Below are 22,275 nucleotides of genomic sequence, written 5' to 3'. Positions count from 1 at the left end.
TATCAGGATGCTTCAAAAATATGAGGACATTAATTTAAAGTGAAGCTAAGTTCTGACAAGTGTTTGAAGTTCACCCAGGCAAGTCTGCATCAAAGCATCAAACAGAGCCACGACTGGCTTCCAAGCCCACACTATTAAGAGACGGAACATGCCCAGCTTTAATCACACGTACAAGTAGAGATGGCTTCTGTTCTAAATTTGTTATCACTGAATTATAACTACTATAATCTGACTAGAGCTGTTAAAAATTAGCACCTTTTCCAACTGTATGCTTATGCACAATTGACACTCAGGTGAAAGACTGAATTCTAAACCAGTGATCACCGATGTAGGGCAGCCATGCAAGACAATTCTTTAAGGGTGGAGGAAGAAACTGAAAATATTAGAATTTTCATTTCCATTTATTTTAGTTCGTCCTTCCTTAAATTCCATTTTGTGTGTGTACAATGTTACTTCTTATATATAATGTACTATATATGCATATAATGCACGTTATGTGTATATTATACATGGTCATATATAATGCATAAAATGTATCAGTTCATGTATATAATGCATTATATACATAACAGGAGCATAATCTGAAACATTTTACTGATAGGGATACATGAATGAAAGTTTGGACACCAGTTGTCTGGACACATAGTGGCAGGAAAAAATAGCCAGGAACATAAAAATATATATATTTCCTTGAAGAAATGGAGTCAGAAATGAGAGGTGAAGGAATGGGAATGGAGAAAGTAAACAAGAGGAGGAGTTAAACAGTCAAGGAAAGGAAGGGAAGATGAGTAATATGAGAGAACCCTGGGAGGTAATGGGGGGGCACGCAAGTAAGTAAACATGGTATATTTGTGGGTAAAAACTATAATGATGTTTACTTTTACGATTTGATGAAAGGAAATGACTCAAGTGTCTAGGGTGGATCCTGTTCCTGCCTGATGGGCAAGCAAGTGAAAGACAACCGACCACCAGACACCTTAAAATAGATACTGTGTTGTCAGGTTACAATGGAGCCAACAGAACAGACTGGAAAAACAGGAGCTGTTTATGGCTATCTAACACAGGCTTAACACCAGTTGGAGCCCAAGTTTCTATATGCTAATTTGGCTTGGGAAGGAAGTAAATGCCGAAACACTGACGTAATGAACAAGAAATAATTTGGAGTTAGCCTACGTTCAATTACTAAGGTATTCCTAACTTTCCCGACTGGCAGAGGGCAATGCCTGGCTGACCACACAATAAATCGTCTTTTGTGATGGCTGTAACAAGAAATTTAAGTCAATTAAAGGGGGTGTCAGATATCCCTTTAATTGACTTAAATTTCTTGGTTCAGCCATCACAAAAAGTGCAGGAATGGAAACAATCTCAACCTCTGTCTTTTCTCAGGCCCTAACTAACAACAAAACCAATTTACATTTTAATTTCTTATTTTCCCTACCAGCCGGTGACTACAACGAGGGTAATATAACAACTCGAGGAAAAAAACAACTGAAAAAGCCACTATCAAAAATTGAAGAGTTGTCCGGACGCGATGGCTCACGCCTATAATTCCAGCATTTTGGGAGGCCAAGGAGGGCGGATCACTTGAGGTCAGGAGTTGGAGATCAGCCTGGCCAACATGGTGAAACCCCGTCTCTACTAAAAAAAAAAAAAAAATTAGCCGGGCGTGGTGGCGCGCGCCTGCAATCCCAACTACTCAGGAGGTTGAGGCAGGAGAATCGCTTGAACCTGGGAGGCAGGGGTTGCAGTGAGCTAAGACCGCACCACTGCACTCCAGCATGGACGACAGAGCGAGACTCCGTCTCAACAAAAAAGAAAAAGAAGGAAAAAAAAATTGAAGAGTTGATTTTCTCTATTTAAGCAGTCCTTTCCCAGTTCCCAGTTCTCCACATGAGGCATTCACTGACAGGAACTGGTTCCTGAGCTTTTGTGGATTAACTTTTGAAATTCTTTCTGAACAGCTTTATGCCAAGGTTCTAAAGTTCACATTGTGTAAAGGAATCATACTTCTGAACAAAATATTGACACATGTGTTTACCATAACACAGCAAAACAAGCTGTAGTTGGGCAATCGTTTTGTAAACTATTTCATAACTGCAGTAGAAAATCAAGATTTACATGATGGAGCCTTGGGAGACTTCTGTAATTTTCCTAATGTTTAGACTACGTCCTCTAGGCTAAATTTATTAAGTCATGATCTAAGTGTTTTAGTGTAAAGTTTACAGGGTTATTGTCACCGATTCTGTTTGATAAAGACTAGGGGCAGCCCCAAAGCATTTTGAGAATTACTTTGCTTAGTTAAAATATGAGAGGTTGAACTTCTTTCCAGCAAGCTGAGTAGGGAAATGAAACCACCAAACAGCAGATATTAGGCCGTTTCCAAGCACATATCCTTTTAAAGCATTGACCTTTGAACTGACCCAAACTCTGAACTGTGGCCTGAAAGAAAAAGGGCCCTCTGGCTTACTACCAGGGTAGAACCGAAAGAAACAAACAGCTTGAGTTGAACCAACAGGTACTGTTTTTCAAAAGAATTTAACCAGAAACGCATGTAGTGGGTAAAGAGCACTTCCAAAGACCCCAAAACGAGGTAGTGCAAGTCTTAAACTTTTTCTTTCACCGGAAGTGCAAATCTGTGCATTTAAACTGCGTATATTTAAGCAGAAACCCTCTCCAAAAAAAAAGAGAAGCAGAGGAACATCTATCTACCACAGTGATCCAAACTGGTATTTCTGGTTTGCAGGACGCATGAACCCTAGCAAACCCAGGGCTGCTTCTGAGGTCCACAACAATATCCTACACTCGGGATCAGAAAAAGGGCCAAAGAGCCAAAGGTGAGGAGGGTTAGCGCTGCTCTACAGTCCACGCGCCCCTCACGCTGCAGTGGGTGCGTCTGCGGTCAGGTTCTCCGCTCCCTCTCCTCGTACCCCACCCCACGCTCGGGGTGTGTGAGGGCAGCTACCGATGCCAGCTTCCCAGCTCCTTCCCGGATGCGGGGGTGACCTGAGAATGGCTATCCCTGCTCACCCCAGCCCCCAATTCTTCACCAGTAGCAAAGGGAGTGCGGCCCCGAGGCGGGGAGGGCTTAGCTCCGGGGCAGGCCCGGCTCGCTGCCCGGCGTACCTGGCTCTCGGCTGCGGGGATGCCAGACTCGAGCTCGCACAGCGCGCGGAAGTTGTGCAGCTCGAAGTCGGCGTCGACCTGGAGGGAAAAGGTCACCTCGGAGAGGTCCCTCCGCACACAGTACACGGTGAGCAGCATGGCCCGGGCCCGACCCGGCTCGGCCCGGCCTGGGCGCGGGGCGCAGGGGAAGAGGCGGCGGCGTGGCCTGGCTGGTGCTGCGGAAGGCCGGCGCGGGCTGCTCGCTCGCTCGCTCCCTCCCTCACACACGCTCAGTGAGTCACTCCCGCCCGCCCTCACTAGCAAGCACGGCCGCCGCCACCCGCCTGCGAGTCCGTCTGCTTGCCCGCCTGCCTCCCACGGCTGCCGCCAAGCGCGCCGCCCGCCCGGCGCCCCGCCCCGCCGCAACTCGGCTGCCGTAAAGCCCGCCTCGCCTTCCCCGCCTTCGCGACGCAGCGGGGGGCGGGGACTGGAAGGGGAGGAGGAAGCCTGGCGAAGATAGGAGGGGGAGGAGTGGAAAGGGGGCGTGGGAGGGGAGAGGGAGGAAGGGCGAGAAAAGGGGAGGGAAGGAAAGGAACGCGGAGAAGGAAATCTCTGCTGACTGGTTGACTTAATGACTGAGGTCTGTGGAGGAGTCCCCAGTCTTATTTGTTCACCGAACAGGCATTAAGTACCTACCATGTGTCGGGCGCCGGCGACGCAGAAATGAATAAAAAGATAAATCCTTCTCCGTAACTCTCAATCTAGTACAGGAGTTAGTAATAAAAACGTATTTTTCGTGGTAGAAATTGAGGCTCCGAGAGAGTAATTCACTTCCTGTCTCAGTGATTTAGGATTAAAACCAAAATCATTACCCTCCCTAGTCTATAGAAGCCAGTTGGCTGTGGCCCACGCCTACCTCCCCAGCCCCTTCTCCCGAGCTCTTCCCACATTCTCTGCCCTCCCAGCCACATAGCTCAGTTCCTACAAGGCTCCATTCCCCTGTCTTGTAAATAGTTTTCTCTCTACTTGGACTCTCTGTTTCCTAGCCCTAGCAACCCCTACCACCTAGCGCAGTGCCTTTTTGGGCACAGCTTAGAATCTGCTCAATAAATATTTGCTACTTTAATGGCCTGTTTAAGGCACATAGCTGATGAGTGATAGAGACCCAGAACTAACGTGCGGATGAGTAAGAAAACCAAAATTGAAAGATGAATTTGTAATGGATGCCAGATTAGCATCTTTCCATTTACTCCCACTCCCCCGTCCATGTAGGGAGCCCTTTTCCATTTTAACAGGAGAGAAGGAGCAAATAAGATGGCTGTGGGTGCAGGTAAGTAGGTAGTAAGTAGGCTGTTGGTGCAGGAAAGGGAGAATTAGCAGCTGAAGGCTTTTACGAAGAGAAAGTAGAGGAACAGGGTAGTGAGAATGCTTATATCCCCTACGAGCAACGGAAAGCTTGACTATCAGTGGCTTAAACAAACAAGGGTTTATTTTCTCACAGGAGAGAAGGCCTGGAGGTAGCAACAGCATTGGTTGAGTGGCTCACTGAAATTAGGGTCAATACCTCTGTAATTGTTTTGACCGTTTCCTGAGGGTTGCAATATATGGCTGGCTGCCTCCACGCCATGCATCATTTTCCTATTCAAGGAAAAAGGTTGCCCAGAAGTCCCTGTGCACATTTTTGCTTACATCTCACTGGACAGAATTGTGTCACATAGATGCGTAGAGGCTAGGAAAGCAAGTATTTAGCTTTGCCTAAAGGACATAAATAGGGAAAAGGGAGGCTGGGAATGGGTATTCGGAAAGACATACACAGTGCCTTCTACAGTGAATGTTTGAAATAACCATTGCAAATTGAAGTAAGTTTAGCCGAGAAATGTTCTAGGATTGTCCAGTGGGGGTATCAAGGAATCAGATGAGGCTGGACTCATTGGTTAATTGTTATATTTGGTCTAGTGGTGCTCAGGTTCCCAGGTCTGGCAGATTTTGTTCTCCAAAGATGATCATGACAGTGTCTCCCATCCTATATGCTCTTCCTACAACGTGATTGTGACAACCCTCCCATTAAGAAGTGGGGTGTATGTCCCTCCTTTCGAATCATGGCTCCGCAGACTAACTCTGGCATAAGTGACATTATGTGATTTCCTTTTTTTCCCAAGGCAGAGTCTTGGTCTGTCACCCAGGCTGGAGTGCAGTGGCACGATCATGGTTCACTGCAGCTTCAACCTCCAGGGCTCGAGGCTCAAGCGATCCCTCCAGCTCAACCTCCCTAGCAGCTGGAACTACAGGTGTGCACCACCACACACCGCTAATTTCTTTTTAGTAGAGATGAGGTCTTGCTATGTTGCCCAGGCTTGATTTCCTTTTTATTATAATTTTAGATTATTTTTAATTAAAAAAAAAATAGTGATGAGGCCTTGCTATGTTGACCAGGCTAATCTCCAAATCCTGGCCTCAAGTGATCCTCCCACCTTGGCCTTCCGAACTGCTAGGATTACAGATGTGAGCCATCGCACCCAGCCACTTTGTGTGATTTCTAAGGCTAGGTCTTGCCTGTGTCCACCTGGGGTCAGCGGTTCTCACCCAGCATCCAGAAATATATGCCAGACACCAGTGGAGGGGACAGAGCAATGGTGGACAGGCTCAAGGTGGGGCTGCTGCTTCTGGCACTGCTCCTACTCATGCAGATTTATTCAAATCAAACTATTGTAACGCTTTCAAGTAACTCCTCCCAGGGTACCTTGTCTGCCCCAAGCCCAGCTAATGCCACCACCAAGGCAGTTGGCAGTGCCCTGCAGTCAATTGCCAGTCTCCTCATGGTCTTGCTTTCTCTTCTATATTTCTACTGTTAAGAAACATCTGCCGGGCGCGGTGGCTCACACCTGTAATCCCAGCACTTTGGGAGGCCAAGGCGGGCGGAGATCAAGACCATCCTGGCTAACATGGTGAAACCCCGTCTCCACTAAAAATAAAAAAAAAACTTTAGCCGGGCATGGTGGCGGGCGCCTGTAGTCCCAGCTACTCGGGAGGCTGAGGCAGGAGAATCACTTGAACCTGGGAGGTGGAGGTTGCAGTGAGCTGAGATTGCTCCACTGCCCTCCAGCCTGGGTAACAAGAGCAAAACTCTGTGAAAGAAAAGAGGAGGGGAGGGGAGGGGAAAGAGAAAAGAGAAAGAAAGAGTTGAGAACCTCAAATTTAATTGGTTTGAAGAACACATGAAGGGTTTGACTAGATGATGGATGCCAATATTAAATCTGCTTAAATGTCATGTACAAGATGAAGAGAGGCAACATCCAAAATTGAAGACATTATTTCCTTGAATATGGCTTAAGAAATGTGGACACCATGGAATACTATGCAGCCATAAAAAAGGATGAGTTTGTGTCTTTTGTAGGGACATGGATGCAGCTGGAAACCATCATTCTTAGCAAACTATCACAAGAACAGAAAACCAAACACTGCATGTTCTCACTCATAGGTGGGAACTGAACAATGAGATCACTTGGACTCGGGAAGGGGGACATCACACACTGGGGCCTATCATGGGGAGGGGGGAGGGGGGAGGGATTGCATTGGGAGTTATACCTGATGTAAATGATGAGTTGTTGGGTGCTGACGAGTTGATGGATGCAGCACAGCAACATGGCACAAGTATACATATGTAACAAACCTGCACGTTATGCACATGTACCCTAGAACTTAAAGTATAATAATAATAATAATACTAATAATAAAATAAAATTAAAAAAAATAGAATAGGGGTCTTTCTATGTTCCCAAGCTGTTCTTGAATTTCTAGGCTCAAGCAATCCTCTTACCTCATCTCCTAACGTGCTGGGATTACAGATATGAGCCATCATGCCCTGTTTGAAACACATTTTGTTATGTCAGTATTTTTAGATAGGTAGAACCTAGTCCTAAACTGTAAGGTAGGCTTGATTCTATAATAAAATTTTTTACAACTGTCTCGACACACAGAAACCTTTTTAAAAATAGACACTCCCTGAAGTCTTTTGTTCACAAGGTCATACACTGATGCTTAGGTGTTCCAGTATCTAATATGGCCACGGTAGTCTTGAAACATCTTTAGAAACCTACACGGGAACAGCTAGGTGCGGTGGCTCACGCCTGTAATCCCAGCATCTTTGGGAGGCCGAGGCAGGTGGATCATGAGGTCAGGAGATCGAGACCATCCTGGCTAACACGGTGAAACCCCATCTCTACTAAAAATACAAAAAATTAGCTGGGCTTAGTGGTGGGCGCCTGTAGTCCCAGCTACTCAGGAGGCTGAGGCAGGAGAATGGTGTGAACCTGGGAGGCGGAGCTTGCAGTAAGCCAAGACTGCGCCACTGTACTCCAGCCTGGGCGAGAGTGAGACTCTGTCTCAAAAACAAGAACAAAAACAAACAAACAAACAAAAAACCTACACAGGAACAACAGAACAGCAGATGGAACAGACCTGAAGCCACTGTGTGTGTGAATGACACTCCTTTTTGCTTCATGCCGAAATGCTGTACATTTATTTTGGATTGTATATTTGTGTGTTTATGCTTTGATTCATAGTAACTTGTTATGAAATTGATTTGTATTGAATACAAACTGCAAATAAAAATAAATCAGGTCGGGCGCGGTGGCTCACGCCTGTAATCACGAACACTTTGGTGGATGACCCGAGGTCAGGAGTTCAAGACCAGCCTGGCCAACATGGCGAGACACTATCTCTACTAAAAATACAAAAATTAGCTGGGTGTGGTGGCGGGTGCCTGTAATCCCAGCTACCTGGCAGGCTGAGTCAGGAGAATCGCTTGAACCAGGGAGGCGGAGGTTGCGGTGAGCTGAGATCGTGCCATTGCACTCCAGCCTGGGCAACAAGAGCAAACCTCCATCTCAAAATAAATAAATAAATAAAATAAATCAATGGTTGGAAAAAAAGTCAATACAGTTTCTCTGGGATTCTCCTGGAACGCTTGCTCTTGGAACCCAGCAGCCATGCTGGGAGGAAGCCCAAACTACACCACACGGTGAGACCACATGGAGAAAATATGTGTGGTTGTTCCAGAAAGCTGCTCGGCTGAGGGGAAAGCTGATGAGTGGGAAAACCCACCAAACTTTCAGATGACTTCAACCCCCAGATGTTGAATCATCTCCAACTTATGAGTCTATCCAGATGAGGCTTCAGACATCACGGAGCCATCTCCACTGTACTCCCTTTGAATTTCTGACCTACAGAAATCTACAAGCATAATAAAATAAAAATACAAAGTAAAACCAAAATGAGATACCACTTTATGCTCACTAGGATGGCTATAATGAAAAAAACAGGGTTGGGCGTGGTGACTCATACCTGTAATCCCAGAACTTTGGCAGGCCAAGCTGGGCAAATCACCTGAAGCCAGGAGTTCGAAAGCAGCCTGGCCAACATGGTGAAACCCTGTTTCTACTAAAAATAAAAAAATTACGCTGGGCATGATGGCTCACGCTTGTAATCCCAGCACTTTGGGAGGCTGAGGCGGGCAGATCCCGAGGTCAGGAGTTCGAGACCAGCCTGACTAACATCGTGAAACCCTGTCTCTACTAAAAATATAAAAATTAGTTGGGCATGGTGGTGTTTGCCTGTAATCCCAGCTATTTGGGAGGCTGAGGCAGGAGAATCGCTTGAACTCGGAAGGTGGATGTTGCAGTGAGCCAAGATCACGCCATTGCACTCCAGCCTGGGTGACAGAGTGAGTCTCCATCTCAAAAAAAATAAAAATAAAAATTAGCTGGCTGTGGTGACATGCGCCTATAACTCCAGCTATTCTGGAGGCTGAGGCAGGAGAATCACTAGAACCCAGGAGGCGGAGGTTGTGGTGAGCCGGGATCGTGCCATTGCACTCCAGCCTGGGCAACAAGAGTGAAACTCCGTGTCAAAAAAAATTTTTTTTTAAATAAGTATTGATATATACTGCAACGTAGATTAACCATGAAAATGTTATGCTAAATTAAAGGAGCCAGTCAAAAATGATATATATTGTATGAGTCTAATTATATGAAATATCCAGAAAAGGCAATCCATAAGAGACAAAGTTTATTTTATTTTATTTTTTTTTGAGACAGAGTCTCGCTTTGTTGCCCAGGCTGGAGTGCAATGGCGTGATCTCGGCTCACTGCAACCTCCACCTCCTAGGTTCAAGTGATTCTCCTGCCTCAGACTCCCAAGTAGCTGGGATTACAGGCACCCGCGACCACGCCCAGATAATTTTTGTACTTTTAGTAGAGAAGGGGTTTCACCATGTTGGCCAGGTTAGTCTTGAACTCCTGACCTCAAGTGATCCACCCGCTTTGGCCTCCCAAAGTGCTGGGATTACAGGTGTGAGCCAACGCACCTGGCAGACAAAGTTTATTAGTGGTTGCCTAGGGCTTGTGGAGAATAGGGGGACGGCAGCACATGGGAAGTGACTGCTAATGGGTATAGAATATCTTTTTGGAGTGATGAAAATGTTCTAAAATTGATTTGTGGTGATCGTTATACACCCCTGTGAATATACCTAAAACCACTGAATTGTACATTTTACTTTATTTATTTTTTGAGACGGAGTCTCACTCTGTTGTCCAGGCTAGAGTGCAGTGGCACGATCTCGGCTCACTGCAACCTCCGCCTCTCAGGTTCAAGCGATTCTCCTGCCTTAGCCTCCCTAGTAGCTGGGATTACAGGCACACGCCACCACAACCGGCGAATTTTGTCTGTTTTAGTAGAGAGAGGGTTTCTCCGTGTTGGTTCAGCTGGTCTGGAACTCCTGACCTCAGGTGATCCACGCGCCTTGGCCTCCCAAAGTGCTGGGATTAAAGGCGTGAGCCACCACACCCAGCTGAATTGTACATTTTAAATGGGTGATTTTGTGATGTGTGATTTAATCTCAATAAAGTTGTTAAAAATTAGTTTTGAAAAGTTCACACTGGCTGCTGAGTGGAGAATGGGTTGTACTGGACAAAAAGAGAAACACAAAAATGTTTATGGGGCTAGAGAGGTGGCGACGAAAGAGAGAGAAGCAGGTGGATTAGAGAGATACTTTGAAAAGTCAACCGGACTTACCAATGGGTTGGACCTGGATAATGAGGGAGAGGGAGGAATGACTTCTGAGTTGAGGGAAAGTAAACCCAAGAAATGATATACAATCAATAAATCCCAGTATCCACAACGTACTCTGTGTTGTACTAGGATTCAGATCCAAGATTCAACTCCTTGGAATGGGTTAGGGTTGGATTTAGGATATTTTACAACATCCTCCCACCTAGATCCAACAACTTATGTGGCAGACCCGCCTGCTCACAGTTCTGCTCACTGAACTCTCCTCACCACCCCCTGCCTCTCTTAAGAGAACCACTTCTGTAGCAGAGTTCCCACAGCTCTTTGCCACTCAGCTACTTTCCTCTTGGGCCTCACCCCTTTTGGACTCTGCTCAATAACCTCTTGGGATCTGGCTCAGAGTGTAGACTTCTACTTTTCTCATCACTCTACAAGATACAATTTGAACCTCCATTACCTGTGACCATAAATGGCTAGACATTTCCAGTCCTTAATTTTAAATCAGGATGGGGTGGAGTGGAGGTTGAGAGGAGGGAGAGCTCAGAACCCAGAATCCTGCTCTAGATCAGCAGTGCTACCAAGAATAGGTCCCATTTATTGATCACTGCTATGTGACAAGCACCTTCCAAATGATTGCTAACATTTCCTGAATGTTCACTTTGTGCCAGACACTCTTCTAAGCATTTTATGTGTTATTGAGTCATTTAATTTTCACAGAAATCCTAGGAGGTATTATCTCCATTTTACAGATGAAATTGAAGAATAGAGGAGGGACAGTCTCTTGCCTAAGGATACACAAGTAGTACATGGGGGCACAAGGATTCAAAACAGGCAATCTGACTCAAGTTCAGTCCTCACCACCAGTTTATACTGCTACATGTAAGACCTCATTTCATCCTTTAGAAGTCTTCAGAGATAGGAACTGTTAGTAATCATTCCCATTTCATGGACAAAAAAACTGAGGCATGAGGATTTTAATGAACGTACCTGAGTTCACATAGCTAGTAAATGGCAGACTCTCCAAATTGGAAGACAGTTGTGGAATGAAAATATTTATTATTTATTTATTTACTTTTGAGACGGAGGGTCACTCTGTTGCCCAGGCTGGAGTGCAGTGGCACGATCTCGGCTCACTGCAACCTCTGCCTCCCAGGTTCAAGCAATTCTCCTGCCTCGGCCTCCTAGTAGCTGGGATTACAGGCGTGCACCACCATACCTGGCTAATTTTTGTATCTTTAGTAGAGACGGGTTTCACCATGTTGGCCAGGCTGGTTTCAAGCTCTGGACTTCAGGTGATCCGCCTGGCTCAGCCTCTCAAAGTGCTGGGATTACAGGCATGAGCCAACACTCCAAAAATATTTATTTCTAACCTTTAGAGCACAAACTCTCTGCCTATACTAACTACACGGGGAGTCACCTTGCTGTGCTCCAAAACGCTCACTTTCATCAACACATGGTCAACACCAGCAAAGTTTCTTTTCTTTTCTTTTCTTTTTTTTTTGAGTGGTGTGATCTAGGCTCACTGCAACCTCCGCCTCCCGGGTTCAAGCGATTGTCCTGCCTCAGCCTCCAGAGTAGCTGGGATTACAGGTGCGCGCCACCACGCCCGGCTAATTTTTGTACTTTCAGTAGAGACGGGGTTTCGCCATGTTGGCCAGGCTGGTCTCAAACTCCTGACCTCAAGTGATCCCAAAGCACTGAGATTACAGGCATGAGCGACCACACGCCCGACCTTCACCCATTATTTGTCAGGAAATTTCTGGCCAGCCTAACATTTGCAGGTGTTGACGTAACTAAAAGCTTCTGCCTTACTCTGAGGAAATGCTCTTGCACGACTTAACTAGTCTCACTGACACAATTCTGCACCGTTTCACTGCTTCGCCATAGCCAGCCCAGGCAGGTCTCAAGCGCAGGTTTCCTCTCTTTGGTCGCATCAGCCAAAGCCAGGACTTTGTAAAAGAATAGGGCGGAAACCCCACGAAAGCCTCTCCTCCGCGACCAGCGCCACAGCTGCCTTCGCGGAAACCTCAGCCACAGCGCGCTTGCGCTTCATCACGTGCCTCCTGCGTAATCTCCCACTGGGCAGCGGCGCTTGCTCCCGTGACACGTGCAGGCCAATGCGTGGCGTCTGCGCGTTTGTCTCCTGGTTGCTAGGCGACCCCAACCCGATTCTAGTTGCTGGACTATATTCTCCCGAGGTTGCTGTGCGAGCTTCGGACTCGGCTCAAGCGCTTCGATCCCTCCAGTACCTGCCAGGGCTTCTCCGGGGTGGCAGCCCACTTAGAGGCTTGCACGAGGGCGTCCCCGCATCCGCGGTCAAGCGGGCCCTGTAGCTTCCGGGCTGACCCTGCGGCTGGGGTGCTGCGGGGTCTCTCTGGCTATGCCCTGTCCACTCACCGGCTCCCTGCTTTGGCCTGCTCAGCTCAGGAGAACCGGGCCCGACTCCCTTTCGGGCAGTGGTGGGCAGGGAAACTAGTGTCTGCCTGGTAGTAGTCCCAGGCATAGGGCTTCCTGCAGCTACCTTGTGGATTAGTTCAGGTTTTGTTGCTTTGGCCACCGAGGAGAAATGTGCAGTAGGGACTCTGTAGCAGGCTGCTTCCCCGAAGTGGTTTCTGTCTTGAATAGTTGTTGAGTGAAAGGTAACGTATTTCTATTAAATATATATATGTGTGTGTGTATATATATGTGTGTGTATTCCCAGAAGTGAAAAGACTTAAATATTCTTTTTTTTTTTTTGCAACGGAGTCTCGCTGTGTCGCCCAGGTTGGAGTGCAGTGCCGCGATCTCGGCTCACTGCAACCTCCGCCCCCGGGGTTCTCTGCCTCAGTCTCCCCAGTAGGTGGGATTACAGGCACCCACCATCACGCCTAGCTAATTTTTTTTTTGTATATATATATAATTTTTTTTTTTTTATTAGAGACGGGGGTGTCACCATCTTGGCCAGGCCGGTCTTGAACTCCTGACCTCGTGATCCACCCGCCTCGGCCTTCCAAAGTGCTGGAATTACAGGTATGAGCCACTGCGCCCGGCCTAGGATTTTCAATCTAGAAACAGTTGTGGAGCGTCTGGGACTTGTATGTAGATCACTGTTTATTAGAGGGTTTGGTATTTCACTTGTACTTCATTTATTTGGATTGGATTTTACTTACTTCTCTAATCAGCCTGTGAACTAAAGTGAACAAACAGGTTTCAGTGCCCTTTATTTTCAGACATAAGGAAACATAACCAGAGAAATTACAGTCATGCATTGTTTAACAGAGATATGAGAAATGCATCTTAGGTGATTCTATCATTGGCATATCATAGAGTTGTTGTTGTTGTTGTTGTTGTTTTTTGAGACATGGTCTTACTGTGTCGCCCAGGCTGCAGTGCAGTAGTGCCATCAGAGCTTGCTGCAGCCTCTATCTGCTGTGATCCTTCTGTCTCAGCCTCCTGAGTAGCTGGGACTGCAGGCATGCATCACCATGCCAGGCTAATTTTTAAAAATTAAATGATATATTTTTGTATATTTTAATTTTCTTTTTATAGAGAAAGGGTCTTGCTATGTTGCTCAGGCTGTTCTCAAACTCCTGGTCTCAAGCAATCCACCTGCCTCAGTCCCCCAAAGTGCTGGGATTACGGGCATGAGCTACCACGTCTAGACCACACCTGGCTAATTTTTAAATTTTTTTTGTATAGACAGGGTTTCTCCCTCTGGTGCCCAGTCTGGTCTCCAACTCCTGGGCTCAAGCAATCTTCCTGCCTTGGCCTTCTAAAGTGCTGGAATTATAGGCATGAGCCACTGAGCCCTGCCCATAGAGTGTACTTACACAAACCTATATAGTATGGCCTACTACACATCTAGGCTGTAGGATACAGCCTATTGCTCCTAAGCTACAAATTTCTACAGCATGTTACTGTACTGTATACTGTAGGCAATTGTAACACAATGGTTGGTATTTTTGTATCTAAACATAGAAAAGGTACAATAAAAATACAATACTGTAATCTGATGGGACCACTGTCTTATATGCAGTCTGTTGTTGACTAAAGATTATGTGACATGTGACTGTATTTGCTCAATGTATTGCATGGAAAGGGCCAGTGCTTCTCAAACCTGTGTAGTAATCACTTAGGAATTTTTTTTTTTTTTTAAGACGGAGTCTCACTCTGTCACCCAGGCTGGAGTGCAGTGGTGCAATCGTGGCTCACCGCAACCTCTGCCCCCCGGGTTCAAGCAATTCTCCTGCCTCAGCCTCCTGAGTAGCTGAGATTTCAGCCGCACACCACCATACCTGGCTAACTGTTGTATTTTTAGTAGAGACGGGGTTTCACCATCTTGGCCAGGCTGGTCTTGAACTCCTGACCTCATAATCCAACCCTCGGCCTCCCAAAGTGCTGGGATTACAGGTGTGAGCCACTGCAGCCGGCCAGGAATCTTGTTAAACTGCATATTCTGATTCATTAGGTCTGGAGCAGGTCCTGAGAATTTCTTCAGTTCTGACAAGCTCCCAGGTGTACATGAGTCTGCTGGTGTGATGCACGTGCCAAATAGCAGTAGCCCTAAGTGACATGGTTAATAGCACAATTACCTCCTTTCCATATCCGATTCTTATGCCCAAACAACAATTTCTTAATATTTATGACATTTCAGTTACATATGAAGAGAAAGTCATAGGATAGAAATGACAAATAGCGTTGCCAAGATACAATTTTTATTAAGGATTCATTTTGCTTATTTTATGACTTGACAGTCTGAGAATTCACAATATTAGAAATAATGGGCTTAAAAGTATCAAGCTAGCCAGGTGTGGTAGCTCGTGCCTGTAATCCCAGCACTTGTAATCCCAGGCCAAGGCGGATGGATCACCTGAGGTCAGGTTTGAGACCAGCCTGGCCAACATGGTAAAACTCAATCTCTACTAAAAATACAAAAATTAGCCGGGCATGGTGGCGGGTGCCTGTAGGCTGAGGCAGGAGAATCGCTTGAACCCAGGAGGCAGAGGTTGCAGTAAGCCAAGATGGCACCAATGCACTCCAGCCTGGGTGACAAGAGCGAAACTCCGTCTCAAAAAAAAAAAAAAAAAAAGTATCTGGCCAGACACGGTGGCTCATGCCTGTAATCCCAGCAATTTGGGAGGCCAAGGCAAGTGGATCACAAGGTCAGGAGTTCAAGAACAGCCTGGCCAAGATGGTGAAACCCCATCTGTACTAAAAATTACAAAAATTAGCTGGGCACAGTGGTAGGCGCCTGTAATCCTAGCTACTTGGGAGGTGGAGGTTGCAGTGAGCCGAGATCATGCCACTGCACTCCAGCCTGGGCAACAGAGTGAGACTATGTCTCATAAAAATTTTTTTTTAGACAGGACCAGAGCTACTCTAGGGCTAATTATTCCCCTGGGGCAAGACCTTCATAAGTACTCTTTTCAATGCCCATACGTTACGAGTTTTTCCAATCTGGATCATAGGAGTAGGCACTATTTCCTCTAATCTGGGCATCCCAGTCTCCAGGCCGCGGACTAGTACCAGTTGGTGGTCTGTTAGGAGCTGGGCAGCACAGCAGGAGGTGAGTGGCAGGCGAGCGACTCTTACTGCCTGAGCTCTGTCTCCGGTCAGATCAGCGGCAGCATTCGATTCTCATAGGAGCACAAACCCTACTGTGAACTGTGCACGTGAGGGATCTAGGTTGCCCACTCCTTACGAGAATCTAACGAACGTCTGATGAACTGAGGTGGAAGGGTTTCATCCCGAAACTCCAAAAAGGTTAGGAATCGCTGCTGTAATCCTTTTACATGGTTCTTTCCCAAGCCTTGTATAGTTTTCTTACATATGTATGCTGGACAGTACTCTGCTGAATGCTAGAGGTGGGGGACCTTTTACAGATCTCGGGTTCTGTCTGAACAGCTCCCTTTCTCTGGTACTTTGTCCTTTCCATCTGGCTACCTTGGTCTCCCTGGACTCAACTCTGTCTCCTCAGCTCAGGGATTCCACCAGGCCCTTCCTCACTTTGCTCTTCTTGCAGTGGAGCCTGGAAACTCTCAAGGCAGTAAGCTGGAGCAGTAATAGGGCTCACCTCATTTGTTGTACTTTTTTTTTTTTTGAGACGAAGTTTGGCACTGTTGCCCAGGCTGGAGTGCAGTGGTGTGATCTTGGCTCACTGCAGGCTCTGCCTTCCGGGTTTGCGCCTTTCTCCAGCCTCAGCCTCCCAAGTAGCTGGGACTACAGGCGCCCGCCACCACGCCTGGCTAATTTTTTGTATTTTTAGTAGAGATGGGGTTTCACTGTGTTAGCTAGGATGGTCTCAATCTCCTGACCTCGTGATCTGCCCACCTCGGCCTCCCAAAGTGCTGGGATTACAGGTGTGAGCCACCGCACCCGGCGAAAACCATTTCTTACATTTTGGGGGTCCATATTTTGGTTGTTTAGATGGGAAAGTAAATCCAGCCTGTTTATCTTCAATTCCGGAAGTGGAAGTCCAAATATCACACCCACCTGGTACACTTTTACCGCCCCAAACCATTGAATGTGGAAACTGTTTTAAGTGAGGTTGTATACTATTGAACTCACATTCAGTTACTTCCAGGCGAAGCTATTATCCTGTCTTGATATCCCTGGCAGGCTTAACCAATGCCTGGCACTTGGCTGACATTCACTAAAAGCTGGAGAGCATGAATAAACTATTTTGAGCAAACAGCTGTTGATGAGCTTATGGTGTTTTCTTCCAACATTTGTTGATGGGCTTTTGCAATTTTCTTTTTGCCTGCCGGTAGCAAAAGGGAGCCAGGCAAAATGGACATTTCTGGGACTTGTTATTCATGATTGTAATTATCCACAAAAATGCACCCTTTAAAAAACTTTGATAGGCATGAGGGAACTTTTGGGGGTGATAGAAATGTTCTAAAACTGAGTTGTGATGGTTGCACAAGGGTACTAAAAATCATTAACTTTACACTTAAAAATGGGTGAATTTTGTGGTATGTAAAGTATACCTACAAAAAGCTTTTTTAAAAAGCTTATCTGAAAGATTTTCAGGCATTTTAAGGTGAAAAAAGGACACATTGCCAACCAATTTGTATAGGAGAAACCCTGTACTTTTTCCAAAGTCTCATATGAATTAAAGTACAACCTTGAGGCCAGGCGCCTGTAATCCGCGCACTTTTTTCCCAGCGCTTTTGGATGCTGAGGTGGGCGGATCACTCGAGGCCAGGAGTTCGAGACCAGCCTGGCCAACATGGCAAAACCCCTTCTCTACTAAAAATACAAAAATTAGTTGGGCGTGGTGGCGGGCACCTGTAATCCCAATTACCCAGAAGGCTGAGGCAGGAGAATTGCTTGAATCCAGGAGGCGAAGGTTGCAGTGAGCCAAGATTGCACCACCGCCCTCCAGGCAGGGCAACAGAGCAAGACTCCATCTCAAAACAAAACAAAAAAACAACCTTGAGCAGGAGTAGGAGCAGACTATGGTCAACTTATACTTTGTACAATACATATGTATTAGGTGCAATCAGGAAAATACTAAAGGTTTTAAAAGAAAGACTAACATTGAGAAAAATCAAAGGGCAATTCCAAGAGAAAAAAGGCTTATTTGCTGGAAAGGGAAGATTCCATTTCTTTCTCCACTGGCTCCCAATTTGGTGGTGGTGGGGCGTGGGGGTTCACACCAAACAATTCTACAATTCTCTGCAGACCTTAGGAGGGTGTCTGTCAGTCTTTTGCTATAATGGAATACCTGAGACTGGGTAATTTATCAAAAAATGAAGTTAAGGGCTGGGCGCAGTGGCTCATGCCTGTAGTCACAGCACTTTGGGAGGCTGAGGCAGGTGGACCACCTGACATCAGGAATTTGAGACCAGTCTGGCCAACAGGGTGAAACCCTGTGTCTACTAAAAATACAAAAAATTAGCTGGGTGTGGTGGCGGGCACCTGTAATCCCAGCTACTCGGGAAGCTGAGGCAGGAGAATTGCCTGAACCTGGGAGGCGGAGGTTGCAGTGAGCCGAGATCGTGCCACTGCACTCCAGCCTGGGGACAGAGCTAGACTCCGTCTCAAAACAAACAAACAAACAAAAAACAAACAACAACAACAAAATGATGTTAACTTGGCTGACAATTCTGCTGGCTGGAAAACTGAGAATCTGGTGAAAGCTTCAGGCTGCTTCCACTCATGGCAAAAGGTGAAATGGAGCCAGTGTGTGCAGAGATCACGCAGCAAGAGAGAGAGACAGGAGGTGCCAAGCTATTTTTAACAACCAGCTCTTGGGAAGGAAAATAGTGAGAACTCACTGACCCCTTCCCCGCCACAGGGCATTGGTTATTCATGAGGGATCTACCCCCATGACCCACACACCTGCCATTAGGGGATAAACATTCAACGTGAGATTTGTAGGGAATAAACATCCAAACTTCAGCAGTGTCTTTTACAATTTGTCTCAATTCTGACACTATCTACCTGGAAATAGCGTCAGGTTCCACAGGTTACAGGCTTAGTCTCTTAAGACTGCCCCCACTTCAGACACCGGGTGCCAGTCCCAGGTTGTCACTTGTACTTCTTGCAGACTCACTATAAATTAGAAGTTCCCACCACTCCCTCCTCCCCGGGTTTGATCATCTGCTAGGACAGCTCACAGAACTCAGAACGGTCTACTAACCAGCTTGCCATTTATTATGAAAGAATATAACGTAGGAACAGCGAGTGGAAGACCTGCATAGCACAAGGAACATGGGAAGGGATCTGGAGCTTCCATACCCTCCTCAGGCATGCCACCCTCCCCGCACCTCTGTATATTCACCAACCTGGAAGCTCGTTGAACCCCTTTCTATCAGGATTTGATGAAGGTTTAATTACATAAGCATGATTAATGAAATGATTGATCATTGAGCTGGGCACAATGGCTCACACCTGTAATCCCAGCACTTCGGGAGGCCAAGATAGAAGAATTGCTTGAATTCAGGAGTTCAAGACCACCTTGAGCAACATAGGGAGACCCTCATCTCTATTAAAAATATAAAAAACTATCTGGGTGTAGTGGTGCACACAGTCCTAGCTACTGAGGAGGCTAAGGTGGGAGAATCACCCCAGGAGATTGAGGCTGCAGCGAGTGGTGATTGTGTCACTGCATTCCAACCTAGGCAACACAGCAAGATCCTGTCTCAGGGGGAAAAAAAAAAAACAACCCAGTACTTTGGGTGGCCAAGGTGGAAGGATTGTTTGAGCCCAGGAGTTTGAGACCAGCCTGGGCAAAATTTTGCCAAGGTGGAAGGATCATTTGAGCCCGGGAATTTGAGAGCAGCCCGGGCAAAGTTTTGAGACACTGTCTCTACAATTTTCTTTTTTTTTTTTTTTTGAGATGGAGTCTCGCTATGTCGCCCAGGCTGGAGTGCAGTGGCGTGATCTCAGTTCACTGCGACCTCCGCCCTCCCGGGTTCAAGCAATTCACCCGGGTAGCTGGGACTACAGGCGCCCGCCACCACGCCCGGTTAATTTTTTGTATGTTTAGTAGAGACTGGGTTTCACCGTGTTGGCCAGGATGGTCTCGACCTCCTGACCTCGTGATCCGCTGGCCTTGGCCTCCCAAAGTGCTGGGATTACAGGTGTGACCCACCATGCCCAGCCAAAAATTTTTTTAAAAAATTAACAGGACACGGTGGCATTCACCTGTAGTCCCAGCTACTTGGGAGGTAGGAGAATGGCTTGAGCCTGAGTGTGAGGCTGTAGCTATGATCAGGCCACTGTACTCCCATCATGGATGACAGAATGAGACCTTGTATCTAAAAAAAATATTTTATAGGATAATTGGAAGGACAAATGAGATAAAACATGTCAAGTATTGAATTCATAAAGAAATTGGGATGCAAACGCAAATCATAATAAAAGAGAACAAGTTGGTTGGGCGCGGTGGCTCATGCCTGTAATCACAGCACATTGAGAGGCCAAGATGGGTGGATCACCTGAGGTCGGGAGTTTGAGACCAGCCTGACCAACATGGAGAAACCCCATCTCTATTAAAAATACAAAATTAGCTGGGCGTGGTGGCGCATGCCTGTAATCCCAGCTACTAGGGAGGCTGAGGCAGGAGAATCACTTGAACCCAGGAGGCGGAGGTTGCCAGGAGCCATGATTGCGCCATTGCACTCCAGCCTGGGCAACAAGAGGGAAACTCCGTCCCCAAAAAAAAAAAAAAAAAAAAAAAAGGACAAGTTGGCGTGTGCCTGTAGTCCCAGTTATTCGGGAGGCTGAGGCAGGAGGCTCGCTTGAGTCCAGGATTTCCAGATTGCAGTGTGCCATGATTGTGCCTATGAAGAGCCATTGCACTCTAGCCCTCTGGCCTGGGTGACCTAGAAAGATCCAGTCTCTTAAAAAAAAAAAAAAAAGAAGAGGGCAGGCGCGGTGGCTCATGCATGTAATCCCAGCACTTTGGGAGGCCAAGACGGGCGGATCACGAGGTCAGGAGATCCAGACCATCCTGGCTAACATGGTGAAACCCTGACCCTACTAAAAATGCAAAAAAAAATTAGCTGGGTGTGGTGACAGGCGCCTGTAGTCCCAGCTACTCGGGAGGCTGAGGCAGGAGAATGGCGTGAACCTGGGAGGCAGAGCTTGCAGTGAGCAGAGATCGTGCCACTGTACTCCAGCCTGGGCGACAGAGCTAGACTCCATCTCAAAAAAAAAAAAAAAAAAAGAAAAAAGAGAACAAATACTTTATCAAACCATTTATGTTATACTGTAGGAAATGTATCATACATACTTTATTTGTATGAAATGTCTATATCTGCATTAATTCTTACCTCCCAAAAGTGCTTAATAATGTTTTTCTGGTTTTAATTGCCTAGCACAAGTTGGCTTATTTTGGATTTGTCTAAACAGCATTTTTCCAAATGTCCTTGAGCTTTGTGCACTTTAGAACCTTGGTTTTAAGCTACAGTCCTGTTGATCATCAGTTATCGAGTTTTCATTCTTACTAATAACTTGAGTCAGATCTATGTACCCACAGCATATAGTTCATAATTAATAATCAGCTCTTGGGCCGGGCGCGGTGGCACAAGCCTGTAATCCCGGCACTTTGGGAGGCCGAAACGGGCGGATCACGAGGTCAGGAGATCGAGACCATCCTGGCTAACACGATGAAACCCCGTCTCTACTAAAAAATACAAAAAACTAGCCAGGTGTGGTGGCGGGCGCCTGTAGTCCCAGCTACTCGGGAGGCTGAGGCAGGAGAATGGCGTGAACCCGGGAGGCGGAGCTTGCAGTGAGCTGAGATCTGGCCACTGCACTCCAGCCCGGGCAAGAGAGCGAGACTCCGTCTCAAAAAATAAATAAATAAATAAATAAATAAATAAATCAGCTCTTGAATTTGTCTAATGCTTCCTTCCTCTCTAAGGACCAGGTTGATGGTGAACATCATCACTGGAAAGTCAGGAAAGGTTATAGTCCCTACTTTGCAGAGGAAGAAGGGCTACTCAGAAGCAGCTGACCTCCTTAGGCAAAGAGAAATGCCATCTAAAAGAATGTGTAGGTGACTGGCTGGGGCTTGAAAGAAATCTGAATATTTTCTTCAATAAAAAATTAAACAGTGGCCAGGTGTGGCGGCTCATGCCCATAATCCCAGCACTTTGGGAGTCTGAAGCGGACAGATCACGAGGTCAGCAGTTCGATACCAACCTGACCAACATGTGAAATCCTGTCTCTACTAAAAATACAAAAATTAGCTGGGCATGGTGGCGGACGCCTGTAATCCCAGCTACTCAGGAGGCTAAGGCAGGAGAATCGCTTGAACCTGGGAGGCGGAGGTTGTAGTGAGCCAAGATCGCGCCGCTGCACTCCAGCCTGAGTGACAGAGCGAGATTCTGTCTCAAAAAAAAAAAAAAAGGTACAAAGATGACATTATGATACCCATTGTATAATAAAACTGTTCTTTTTTTTTTTTTTGAGAGGGAGTCTCGCTCTGTCACCCAGGCTAGAGTGCAGCGGCACGATCTCAGCTCACTGCAACCACCACCTTCCAGGTTCAAGCGATTTTCTCGCCTCAGCCTCCCAACTAACTGGGATTATAGGCGCTTGCCACCACACCCGGCTAATTTTTGTATTTTTAGTAGAGACGGGGTTTCGCCATGTTGGCCAGGCTGGTCTCAA

At 46.5% G+C, this 22,275-nt stretch overlaps 1 protein-coding gene across 3 annotated transcripts in view; it reads right to left on the bottom strand.

Annotated features, from left to right (window-relative positions):
* The window catches only part of DDI2 (DNA damage inducible 1 homolog 2), a 53,029-nt gene extending 49,568 nt beyond the window's left edge, over window positions 1-3,461 (bottom strand). For 2 of the 3 annotated variants that reach the window (XM_009199487.3, XM_009199581.2), the window contains exon 1: window positions 3,124-3,460. In XM_009199487.3, coding sequence (XP_009197751.2) covers window positions 3,124-3,261 — 138 coding nt within the window. In that variant the 5' untranslated portion in view covers window positions 3,262-3,460. Of the gene's footprint in view, window positions 1-3,123 lie in introns of all 3 variants that reach the window. The other variant, XM_009199514.3, reaches the window with a different exon arrangement.
* Between the last annotated feature and the right edge of the window lie 18,814 nt (window positions 3,462-22,275).

This window comes from Papio anubis, chromosome 1, assembly GCF_008728515.1.
Source record: "Papio anubis isolate 15944 chromosome 1, Panubis1.0, whole genome shotgun sequence".
Classification (NCBI taxonomy): Eukaryota; Metazoa; Chordata; class Mammalia; order Primates; family Cercopithecidae; genus Papio; species Papio anubis.
This window is presented reverse-complemented; position numbering and strand designations above follow the sequence as displayed.